This window comes from Rhododendron vialii, chromosome 4a (genome assembly GCF_030253575.1).
Source record: "Rhododendron vialii isolate Sample 1 chromosome 4a, ASM3025357v1".
Lineage (NCBI taxonomy): Eukaryota > Viridiplantae > Streptophyta > Magnoliopsida > Ericales > Ericaceae > Rhododendron > Rhododendron vialii.
The window spans coordinates 40,310,010-40,322,800 of NC_080560.1; the positions used below are offsets into that span (position 1 = coordinate 40,310,010).

General features: G+C 39.1%; 2 protein-coding genes across 3 annotated transcripts; both read left to right on the forward strand.

The window, feature by feature from the left end:
- The first annotated feature begins 980 nt into the window (after positions 1-980).
- Positions 981-5,835, forward strand: LOC131323125 (F-box protein CPR1-like). Of its 2 annotated transcripts, XR_009199089.1 has the most exons (3): positions 981-2,153; positions 4,246-4,943; positions 5,154-5,821. XR_009199089.1 is itself a non-coding variant. In XM_058354763.1 (2 exons), exon 1 carries the CDS (start codon positions 1,022-1,024, stop codon positions 2,126-2,128), a length of 1,107 nt encoding a protein of 368 aa, XP_058210746.1. In that variant the 5' UTR covers positions 981-1,021; the 3' UTR covers positions 2,129-2,153; positions 4,246-5,835. The 2 variants fall into 2 exon arrangements, 1 of the variants encoding a protein (XP_058210746.1); XM_058354763.1 differs by having other exon boundaries at positions 4,246-5,835.
- A 3,103-nt stretch (positions 5,836-8,938) lies between these two features.
- LOC131322706 (F-box/kelch-repeat protein At3g06240-like) lies at positions 8,939-10,381 on the forward strand. The gene has a single exon (XM_058354128.1). It carries the CDS (start codon positions 9,177-9,179, stop codon positions 10,257-10,259), a length of 1,083 nt encoding a protein of 360 aa, XP_058210111.1. The 5' UTR covers positions 8,939-9,176; the 3' UTR covers positions 10,260-10,381.
- Positions 10,382-12,791: the final 2,410 nt, after the last annotated feature.

The window sequence follows — 12,791 nt, forward strand, 5'->3', positions numbered from 1 at the left end:
TGGCCCAACAGTCTATTGTTTTGAAAATGGCCCAAACGGCCCAACTAAGGCCCATTCTTGGGTGGATTGAAATCCCTGAACTGAACCAAAATTAATACCAGTCGGAATCGGTCCCGGAATTATATACACCGAACCTGATCAGTTTCCGGCAAAAGCATCCCAAACCGAACTGAACCGACCGAATAACACCCCTACTCAAACTGTAACTATTTTTTTACTTTGTTCTGAAACTATCAAAATCGTTTACTTTCGTCTTCCAACTATTGCATTATTGCAACCTAAAGTCTAATTGCTAACTTCTGTTAACAAATCAAACGGAAAAAACTCACGTGGGCAGCACATGTCCTATTTTCTTCCCTGTTTGGTGCCGAATAAATGGGCATAATTTTATTCTTAAAATTATTTTTTATGGGTTTCTGAAAAAAATTAAACTCAATCTGATATCGATAAGGGCTGTTTAAAAATTCGCAAGGTGTTTTAGAATTTGTAGGGTGCCCTACGAATTCAGAAACATCCCTTATCAATATCGAATTGAGCTAATTTTTTTTAACATAACTTCCAGTTTGAATCATCTTTGTAGAATCCGTAATAGTTCTTGAAAAAAAAAAATCATTGTGTATTCAAAGGGTACCAAATAGGCTTCAATTGAACTAGAATTATTTTGGGTTTGGGGAGGGTGTTGTGCAGTGATGTGCCCAAAAATGAGTCAGAGGTGAACAGCACGGTGCTACTACACAGCACTAATCCGAAATCCAATGTACCTAGTGTACGGATCACGGAATCATTACATTTGTTGGTGCAAGTACAACAACAGAATCTAATCTTCACCGAATTTTAGGGAAGGTTTGAAGTTTGAACAAAATCATTCTCTACGCCATTTCAACAAAATGAAAGGAGAGTAACCGTCCCAGCTCGCTCTGTCGCTCAGAAGAAAAACGACCATGAAGTGAAGGGGGCGCGCTCTCTCTCTCTCTCTCTCTCTGCAGATCAAACCCTATAAAACTCTCTACTTCAGAAAAAAATGGAACGGCGTTTACCGGATCTTCCTCATGAGATCATCTATGACATACTCTCAAGACTGCCCGTCAAGCCTCTGTGCCGTTTCAAATCGGTTTCCAAGCCATGGCTTGCTCTAGTTACCGATCCCCAATTCATCAAATCACACCTCAATCATCAATCCACAAACCACAAGAAGCTATTAGTCCACTCTCTCACTTCTCCCTGTACCTGTTCCGTAGACTGCCAGGCACCCGACCACACTGTAGCCGAGCTCGAAATGCCCGGTAAGCCTGGTTTCCGATTTCTGGGTTCATTCAATGGAATCTTACTCTTACATACTGGTAATATATTATGTTTATGGAACCCATCAATTAGAGTGTATCAGCAAATTTCACGACCTGAGTTGAGTAAGTTCCCACATGCCCGCATATTGTATGGGCTCGGTTATGACTCCATAAGTGACGATTTCAAGGTGGTTAGGGCTATTACTATTAGGCCTCCAAGTTCTGACCCTCTTATTGTTCATGTGTTCTCTTCTAAACTAAATTCATGGAAGAGGTGGACAGCAGACTTCAATTACGATATTTGGGGAAACGGGTTGGGAACTGTTCTGAATGGGGCACCGCATTGGGTTTGGCATCGCAGCTATCTAAATACCTTTTTCCCTTCTAACCAAGAAAGTGTGATTGTTTGTTTTGATGCTACTGAGGAGAAATTCAAGGAGGTGCCCAACCCTAATTATGAAGGTGAGGATACTCGTATTCACTTGGGGGTTTGGGGAGGATGTCTTTGTGTGGTTGAGGAGCATCGAAAGAGACTCGATAGTCATGCCAATTTTTGGGTAATGAAGGAATACGGCGCAAAGGATTCTTGGACCAAATTGTTTGTCGTACAAAGTGTTCCAGGAGAGTTCTTTTTCCAAAACTTAAAGCTGTTGTGTGACACAAAGGATGGAGAGGTTGTAATGGTGTTGAATTTTTGTTGCTTGGTAGTCTATAACCCAAAACAAAGTAGATATAAGAGGATTCCAATCCCTCAGTCTTGCGATCAGTACCGGTTTCGTGTAGGTTTTTATACGGAGAGTCTTGTTTCACCCGGTGGCTGCAATGGGACTAGAAGGCTCCCTTAATCAGATGGAAATGGAGGAGAAACTGGCAATTTAAATGATCAATCCCGTTATTTACCAATTCTCTTTGCCTATGTAGTTTGAAGCTTGTGTAAAAGTTTTCTTATCCTGTACTTTTTATATGCACTTAACTGTTGGAATGCTACTTCAGTTCTATGGTGTAAAAGTTTTCTTATCCTGTACTCTCTGGTGTGGTGTACGATAGACTTCTACATCCCTATATTTCTTTTTTTGGTAAATTCTCCATCCCATTATTATATGTACGTAGTTCTTGAATTCTCCGCCACCCTTATCACTTTGTATATGTTACGTCATTCTATTAGTATTTGTTTACATAACACTTCAGAAAATTCATAGACTAAAAACGTGAAATTGAAATGGCAAAGCTGGCTTTTAGAACGATAGCTATACGTCTCATGTGTAAAGATTTCGATTACTCAAGGAACTTTAGTGTGGTTATTCTTCATAATATTTACGCAAGATCAAAGTCACAAATATATTGGGGGATACTTAAAAGGAGATAACATTGTTTTTATTCATTGCATACGGGTTTGTCTCTCATAGAGACTACTTGGATAAAGACTAATTGGATTTGGGGATGTTGGATATTGGAACCAGGTTCTCTTACCCATGTTAGGTTGCTGCATTTTTTTGTCTATGGTGTTTCGCATGTCCTGCAAATGAGGACAATATGGATAGAGTTGAGATTGTGTATTTAATGGAGAGATGGACCACTATGCAACAAGAATTTTATAGTTACAATACAAGTACAAGCTTCCCTTTTGCGTCGTTATTAACCTGGAACTCGAAAACTTTTGATGAAGAACAAAAACTACAAAGGCACATGGAAGGCATACCTGCCAATTACAAGAAGTTTCCGGCTACAAACAAATTAGGGACACAGACTACATTACTAAAAAATGCTATGGCTGCATGATGCAAGATTCTGAGACTAAAAGGTTTGTTTTTTTTTTTTTTTTAATGGAAGACTGAAAGGTTATGTTCACAACTTAACATTCTAAAAATTTGGATCTACTCTTACCTCTGACTTGTGCTAAAATTGTATCCTATGTAGCACGGACCCGGACACGGACACGGGATATGGCATTCTAAAAAAATGGGGATACGGACACGATGGGGGACACGCCACGTGTATAAATAAATAAAAATAAATATATGTACATATATATAAAAAAATTATGAACCATTGTATATGAATAATTTCACAAATTGTTTAAATTTTTTTCAAAGGGAAAATTACAGTTTAACCCAAATATTTTGAATAATTTCATATTAACCCCCCCCCCCCCCCCCAAAAAAAAAAAATTTAAAAAATATTACATTTTGACCCCTAGCCGTGTCCCCGGCGTGTCCCCGGCCATGTCCCCTGTCAAAAAATAATAAAAATTATTGGACACGCCAAGTGGCGTGTCCAATATGTGTCCCCGCATGTCCCTTTGTCCAATACGTGGACACGGCGCCCTTTTGAAGTGTTGGTGCTACATAGCTTGTATCTACTTCATCAAGTGAATGGTTAGTCCTGTGCATGTAAGCATTTGGAAACCTTCTCATTCTCAAGCCTCTTACCAAAGGTGGGTTCTATCCAAGTGTTCAAATCAATTATATTGTAGTTAGTTACAACATCGAGTATTGAATTGGGTTGGGAGCAGCATTGCAGTTGAAAGGCCACAGAGGGGATGTCCTATGTGGTTGACCAAATCAACTTGCTGTTATGTATTGGTGTGATAGCATTGTGGGGTTATGTTCAATACTGACTCATAGGTGAATAAAGTCCCCTCAAGGTATCACAGCTGTAATGCTTTAGAGTGTTGTGGGAAAATAGATTGTTAACTTTTGTCCATAACTCCTCTACTAATGCTTTATCCCACCCCCGTTTTTTGGCCGGTACGGTTCATCTTGGCCGGTACCGACTGATACGGTACGAGATCAATAACTTTGATTGTGAGACTTCACATTGTTAATCTTAGCAACTCCTTAATTTGATAACCAAAAGATAAGTTGCCAAATTTTGATTAGTCAATTTTGGTTATGCTATTGGAGCTACCCCAAGAGTGAAGCAAAATACTAATTATCTAGTCTTCCTTTTCCATCTTTTGAAGGTTTCAAACACAGCATAAGAGGGTGGGGGTTTTGTGAGAAAACAGAGGTGGGAGTAGAATATCCTGTATCATACGAAGGCACAACAAATCCACGCTTTTTCCACTTTCTTCCTGCTACCCTCTCTCTCCTCTCAGCGCCGAAGAAAGACCCAAAAAAATACCCTTAAAACTCTCTTGCTAGAAATGCAACGGGGACTACGCAATCTTCCTGATGAGATCATCTTCAACATACTCGCAATACTACCCGTCAAGCCTCCGTGCCTTTTGTTTTAATGCTAATGAGGAGAAATTCAAGGAGGTGCCGCTACCTAATTATGAATGTGAGTATAAACTTATTGGCTTGGGATTTTGGATGAATGGCTGTGTGTGGCTCAGAATGTGGGGATGGTACTATTGATGTTTGGGTCATGAAGGAATACAGCGTCAAGGAATCTTGGACCAAGTTGTTTGTTGTGCCAAATGGCCTTTGCGGCTTATTTATGCCTTTGTGTTATGCAAATGATGGAGAGGTTGTAGTGGTGTTGGATTGGGAGGAGTTAGGCATCCACAACCCGAAAAGAAATAGATACATGTGGATTGGGATCCCACAGGATAGCGGGCTGTTTGACGTGGCTTTCTATGTGGAGACTCTTGTTTCACCTCATGGTGGCACTTGCACTAAAAGGTCCTGCTAATTAGATGGACTTGGAGAGAAAGAGGTAATTCAAAGGATTCCGTTCTTTATTTTCCTCATTCTTTCTCTCTCCATATGTAGTTTGAAACAATATATACATAATACGTGCTTACCATTATTTTAAGCGGGATATGTTTGGCAAAACTGTAGAATAATAGCTATACATCTATGATTACCATTTACCAGTATAACTCATACAAGTTTAGTTTAATTCTTTCTTTCAATATTCATGTAGGAATGAAGTCATAAGTACAATGGGGGATATGTAATGAGATGAGTGATATAATGAGATGAGTGTTTGTCTCTCTCTCCATCAGAGTGACATGACAAAGACTACTCGGATTTGTGGATTTTAGATATTAGAACCGTGTTCTCTTACCCATTTTGGGTTGCTGCAATTGATGCCTATGGTAACTCAAACAATTAGGGTCAGGAACTACATTACTACATGGATTGTGAGACACATTGGAATTTTGTATTTTCTTTGGGCTCTAACTTGTACTGAACATGGAGCTACTACATTAAGTGAAAGCGTAGTTGTCGTGTATATAAGCATTTTCGAAACCTTCTCATGTGCAAGCCTCTTATCAAAGTCATGTTTTATCCAAGTGTTTACGTCGAGTGTATTGTGTTAGTTGCAGCATTGAGTATGGAATTGGATTGGGAGCGGGCATTGCAGTTGCAAGCCCACAGAGGGGATGTCCTTTGTGGTGTGATAGCACTGTGTGGTTGTGTTCAATACTCACTATTAGGTGAATAAAATCCCCTCAAGGTATCCGATACTTTCTGTTTTGTGATTCAATGCTCTCGCAAATGTAATGCATCAGAGTTGATGGAAAATGGCGACGTCCATTAAGAGTGTATAAAAGCCTTGGACAGGATGGTTCAATTTGGCACAAGTAACAAATGTTCTCTCATCATGTTAAGTTCAAGTTAAGCTCCAGGAGATGTTTTCTTTCCTCACACATTTGGTGAGTTCATGTCGTACAAAAGAATATGCCTTTTTTCCCCTCTTGAATTGGTTCTCTCATTTGTCATTACGAGGGTTGACTACAAATTTATTTAAGGGTGTGCAATGACTGGAATTATGTTGTCCCAACATTGTTTTTGTTGGTTCCAGTGATCGAAATGGCCCTTCTTGAAAGAATTTAATGGTCGAAATTAGCCGCCTCGATTAATCTGACGAACGGCTGCCTTAAGTCTTACTAGGTTTTGTTCAATGGTGTAATACCCGTCCCGGATATTTAGTGTTTGAATTTATATTTTAATTAAACTATGTGTTTTGGGGGTTTAAATCGTAAACAATAGAACTTGCGAGAGTCTTGTGTGTGATTTGTGATTGGAACATAAGTTAGCAATTGGTCTCGCTTGCATATGATAACTTTCTATAGGTTTACAAATATCCTGGGGGAGATATTTCTCTCCATTCTTATCCCTTGTACGTTGAGAGAGAGAGAGAGGCGGTTGAGAAGAGAAGAAGAGGAGAAGTGGGTTTTGTGCTTACATACTCTTAGATTGAAGTTCTAGCAAGGTAATTTCCTTATTTCCTGGGTTGTATTTGGATTCTTGTGGTTTGAAATCCATGGATGGGGGTATGGTTTGAGTGTTCTTGAACTCAAGGAACCCCATAGCTTGATTACTCTCACTTGTGTAGTTTTACTTGTTTTGATGCATATGATTGTGTTGTTGTGAGAAGGTTGGTGTTTATGTGTGTTTTGGTGAAGTTTGGGTATGAGTTTGGTGGGGTGTGGAGGTGTGGAGTTAGATGTGTTCGTGCTTGATTTTTAGCTGAAAATCCAGGTCCTATCAGTAGGAGTTTTGTCCCTACCGGCAGAAATGCTGTCCAGTGGCATCATTTTTGTGTTTTTGAGGTTTCCTACCGGTAGGAAATTTGTCCTACCGATAGAGATTGAAAATCAGCATTTTTGGAAAAATTTCGGACAGGCATAATTTTTTCATCCAAACTCTATTTTGGGCATATTATATATCGGAATTGATGTGCTGAAAGTCTACTTTCCATTGGTGGTGGTCTCATGATCTAATTCTAAACCAATAAGAATTTATAGCCAAAATAAGACAAGCTGGTCGTAAGTTTGCAAACTGATTTTAGGCGTTATGTCATATTTGTACTTTATGCTTGTTTTGGGACACTTCTAGGTATTGATATGCACATATTAGTATTTGTTGGACATTGTTTAACTTCTTATTAGCTTTATAACTTTGTGCCAAGTATTCATGGAATTCATAACTAATACGAGTTAGCTTGTGGTTAGGTAAAGAACCGATCATTCAGGAGGTGCCGAAACCATTGTTTGGCATACTTTGGTTGATACAAAGGTCAGTGTGTTTGATATGGTTATGTTCAATGAGATATTGCATGGTGGTGTTTGTGTATTATGCTATTTGAGATTTAACTAATGATATGCATATCTGTTGGATGTTGATTATACCGCTGAAGGTTTGCGTGTGAGGCACATCATGTCGTAAGTCATGCCGCCTAATTAACAGTAGTTGGGAGCATGGTGTGTGGGACGCCACTCTTGGGGTATATGGGATCGTGGCAGACATGCCACTGCATGTGTTGTGATTATATGTGTGCTATTCATTTGAATATTTATGCTAAGTTTGTGTGAGTTACATTCAAGTGAGGTGTCCTTTGGGTATCGTGGAATTTTATTGAATGTATTCTATATCTCACACATTCTGATTTTTCTTTTTGGATTGTCAGGTCGCAAGTGGTCGTAGAGTTGGTCCACTACCGGTCGGCATTTTGGGAACACTTGGTTTTGCATCGAGTGTTAATGTTTGTAATCGAGTTGGTTATGTTAGGTCAAACTCTTACTTTTGCTAAACTCATTTTGTGACTAATGTGGTCAAGTACTTTATAACTTCAAGTTTGTAATTATGTTGGGAGCTCGGTTTATTAATTACTTGTGTTGGGTTATGAGGCATCTTATGTACTATATATGTTTGCAAAGTTCGTTGACACCTTGTTTATATTAATGTTTAGTCTTCCGCTGGAGTTTTTTATTCTGTTTCCTGTTTGGTTGCCGTTTAGTTGTTCTTTTGTGTGGAATGTCACGTGGCCGTGTCAGTTCGCGCCCACTTAGGGTGTCGTTCCGGGGCGGGGCGGGGCGTGACAAATGGTATCGCACAGGTTCCACGATTTGGAGTAAGGAAAATTACTTATGAATTCCAAAATCAAGAAATGAGGAGTAAATAAGGAAATCATACGTTTCGCACTTATGAGTTGTCACTTTTCTGGCTCTGTCGTTGTTCTTTCTTTTTGATTCTCTCAAGCTGTCGAAATAACTAATCTTGGCTTGGAGACTTTGGAGGCTGAATGAGAGGAAAAAATCCAAATATTTCCTAATGTCTCATGACAATAATGATGTTGTGTTTAAACTAATGGTAAATTGAGAATATTCATAATGGTTCTAAATGTAAAAGAAGTGATAATATTTCCTCGAATTACTAGATAATTTCATTTATATGTGAGAAACCTCATTTGATATTACCATTATAATATGTCCTCAAACATAAAAAATCCAAAAAAAAGTACGTAGCATTTTGCTTGGAACCTTTGGAATATGTTCAAAAAAATATAACCCTTGGGAAAAAGAAAAAGGTAAAATAATTAGGAGTGAAGGTGTTGAGAAAAATAACCTTTGCTCAACAAAAAAAAATAATAATAATAATAATAATAATTGGTTGGTTCCTTCTCTTTTTTGAGGTTTCAAACGGGAGGAAGAAGGAAAATAATTGTTTACCATTTCTTTTCCATCTTAATGTCGATGGGCTGGCCTTTAGTGTGGTAATTCCACATGCACCGGAGGTTTGGGTTATGTGTGTGTATTTATAAGGTCTATTCATACTTTACCTAGTCAGCAATTGCCTAGGTGTTTGGATGAGTGGAATTAACCTTGTGTCCCTCATTTAAAAAAACACGACATAAGAAGATGCCATACACCCTCTTGTACCCAAATTTTGGCGTAGTCAGGTTGTACGAAGAGATTTTTTCAACTACAGGATCGGAATATCAAAATACAATCATGTGGCTGAAAATCACTTGGTACATGAATACACCAAAATATTGGTACGGTCCGTATGGAGCATCTGGAGTCATAAGAAGAAGGTGGGGGTAGTGAGAAAAAAAAGGAGGTGCAAGTAAAGTATCCTGTTCTTAAGGCACAAACCCACACCTTGTCTCTCCTGTTACAACGCTGGGAAAAAAACACCAGAAACTCTCTTTCTAGAAATGGAAGAGGAGTTGCCCAATCTTCCCGATGGGATCATCTTCGACATACTCTCAAGACTACCCGTCAAGCCTCTGTGCCGTTTCAAGTTGGTTTCCAAGCCATGGCTCGCTCTAATCACCGAACCCCACTTCATCAAATCTCACCTCACTCAATCAATGAAAAACAACACAAACCAGAAGCTAATCATCGCCTCACCCACTTCTCACTCAGTCTATTCCGTAGACTACCAACCGCCCGACCACACCATTGCCGACCTCGAAGTGCCCTGTACGTCTAAGGTTGAGATTATGGGTTCATGCAATGGAGTTATACTCTTAGGAACTGGAGATGAATTATGTTTGTGGAACCCATCAATCAGAATGTACAGAAAATTTTCACAACCCGAGTACCCACGTGGGGAGTTTAGGGTGTATGGGCTTGGTTACGACTCTGTTAGTGATGATTTTAAGGTGGTTAGGATTCTTATGCCTGAAAGTAATGACCCTTGTGATGTTCATATTTTCACTTCTAAACTTAGTTCATGGAAGCAGATTGGAGACATTGATTACAGCCTTTATCAAGAAGGGAATGGGGCTGTAGTGAATGGGATGCCCCATTGGCTCTGGATACGCGGCACCGATGGAAGTTTGTTGGTTTCGAGTAAGATGATTCTTGCTGTTGATACTACTGAGGAGAAATTCAAAGAGGTGCCGCAGCCTAATTGTGAATGTTGGGATAAACATATTGACTTGGGGTTTTTGAGCGAATGGCTGTGTGTGGTTCAGTATCATCAGGATGGTACTGACGTTGTTTGGGTCATGAAGGAATACGGCGTCAAGGAATCTTGGACCAAGTTGTTTGTCGTGCCGAATGGCCTTTGCAGATTCTTCATGCCTCTGTGTCATGCAAAGGATGGAGGCGTTGTTATGGTGTTGGAAGCGAAGGAGTTAGGCATCTACAACCCGAAAGAGAATAGCTACGCGTGCATTGGGATCCCTCCGGATTGCGTGGGCGGTTTGATGGCTTCATGTGTTGAGAGTCTTCTTTCACCTCATGGTGGCAATCGCGCTAAAAGGCGATGGATATGGAAGAGAAAGAGGTAATTCCGATGATTCCATTCGTTTCCAACATACTTTCTCTTTGCATATCTAGTTCGAAAATATTTATGCTATTCTCTTGAATATGTTGGCAAAACTATCTTTTAGAATGATAGCTATCAAAAATCATGGCGTGCATTACTCTATAGTCTATAGAGGAAGAAGATTGAAGATTACCCTACCTAACTTAACCAGCTAATACAAGCTGATTTTTAAACCCCTAAGAAACCAAACAACTTAATGCAACAATTCTTTTTCGGCCTTGTGATTCGATTGCACAAAATTGGGGATTTAGTATTCTGCTAAGCATGTAACTGCGAGAGGAGTCAAGCTACTTGATCCTGAGCTGTGTTTGGCTCGTTGAAAGCTCGTGTGAGATTGACTTGAAGAATAAACAAGCCAAGCTCGAGCTTAAACAACCTACCATTTTAAAGTGAATATACATGTGCGACCGAATGAAGTTTTGGCAGATAACCTATTATCTGGATCGGTGATTACTACAGGATGCACTTTTCTACTTATCCGATCAGTTTCTGTTAATGAGTGTTGCAAGTGAACCATTGTCTGAGTTTTGTTTTGCAAATTCCAAATAGACCAAATGAAACGAGTATGGTACTCAACTGTACCCCCCCAACATTACTGTTCTGCTTATTTATTCATGGATGGAGCTTGGAAAGCCAGTATATCATTGGTAATGGGTGGTTTCTCGGTAGTAGTGTTGGCTCTATATATATCGACTTCCTGTTGTAGCTCCAGTCCTATGCGAACGGAAAATCAATGTACACGGCTCTCAATCTAATCAGATTTCTTTCACAATTACAGTGTTACTAAGTCTATCCTAACCGTCTTAATGTTGTATTGCAGATAAAAAGTTTCGTCGTGAACCTTTTGCTGGAGATTTCACAGTTGCCTTTTCGCAGGGTTTTAGGAGGTTTTTAGCAACGTACTGCAGTCAACTCGAGAGCAGCTATTGCACACGCTGCACAAGTCCTTTTGTCCGCGGCTAACTTAACTCTTGTGTTGGTTTGTTCTTATGGGCTCTTCTGTAAGCAGTTTATTATGTATGGATGTCCTGGATCTTTCCTGGAAAAAAATGGCAAAAACTACGGTGTAAAAGTGTTTATGAACAGGAAAATATGTTGCAAATATGGTGTGCAAGTTTTTTTTCCATGTGTCTAATCAAGCTAATTCCTTTTCGTGAAATTATACAATACTCCGGGAGTACCGCCACGTGGTACTCCAGACCACTTTACAACCACACGTTTCTGTGGGATCCATACACTTAGTCCGGCTATTGTCCGGCTTTGCTTTCAGGAATTGATGTGTAAAAACTGTCTAATTGGGAGTATATATAATAAAATCCTAAAAAAAGAGAAGAATGCCTCCATATATGCAAGGTGGAGAAAACAACCACAAAACCACCATGCATACGGTATTATTACAGCACAAACACAGAAGAAAACCTCCACACAAGGAGCCAGGATGATACCATTTTTTTTTTTTTTAAAACAAAAATGGAAATTTAGAACAGCTCTCTCCACGTCTCTAAATTTAAGAGCTTGTGATTGCAACCATTCCTGAATAGGGAGGGGAGAGGAATCGCCCGCTCCTGTTCATGTGCCAAACTGAACATCGGAAGAACCTGCGTTCCCCTATTAAAAGTTCATGAACTTGAAATGATATGAATGTGAAGTCTCACAAATGCTCTCTCATTTGTTAAGTTCAAGTAAAGCTTCAGGAGATGTCTACTTTTCTTGCACATTTGGCGGGTTCATGTCAAACAAAAGATCTCGATCCCCTCTTGAATCGTTTCTCTCGTTAGTCGTAACGAGAATTGTTTTGTAAGGACATGCAATGACGAGAATTGTTTTGTCCCCAACATTGTTTTTGTTGGTCCTAGTGATCGAAATCGGCCTTCTTGAAAAAAATTCAATGGTCGAAATTAGCCTCCTTGAAAAATCCGACGAGAGATCTGTACTAGGTTTTGTGCAATGGTTATAATGTCTTGCCCTCCCATTGATCACTATTCTGTGAGTTTTCACTTCTCTAGCTCAATCTTGTTTTTTTTTTCTTGTTCTCTTTTTTCTTCTCTTAAATTTTGGAAATAATGTCTTTTTTTTTTGGAAATAATGTCTTGGCTTGAAGACTTTGGATGCATTTGTTAGAGAGGACAAAATTCAAATATTTTGTAAGAGCTCGGTGGCTTTAATGCTTTCTGGTTTACAGAAAGGGTAAGGGGTATAATATACGTAATAATAGTTCTAAAAATAAAAGAAGTCAGAGTATTTTCCTTTCTCTCTTATTATAAGGAAAAATCGTCCATTTAATTATCAAAAACCTCATTGGATATTAGTTGATCATTTTTTTTTTTAAATGACATTTTTTAAAAACCTCGCTTGATATTATCAGCCTAATACGTCCTCAACAATTCAATACAAAGAAATAAAAATTTTCTTTGGGATATGGTTTTTTTCAAAGAGCGCTTGGAAAAAAAAAATGTTAAGGAAAAGATGGTAAAACAATTATAGTGAAGGAGTT

Excerpts from the sequence above, each read along its gene's own strand:
- LOC131322706 (XM_058354128.1), top strand. The coding sequence starts at position 9,177 with ATGGAAGAGGAGTTGCCCAATCTTCCCGATGGGATCATCTTCGACATA.
- LOC131323125 (XM_058354763.1), top strand. The coding sequence starts at position 1,022 with ATGGAACGGCGTTTACCGGATCTTCCTCATGAGATCATCTATGACATA.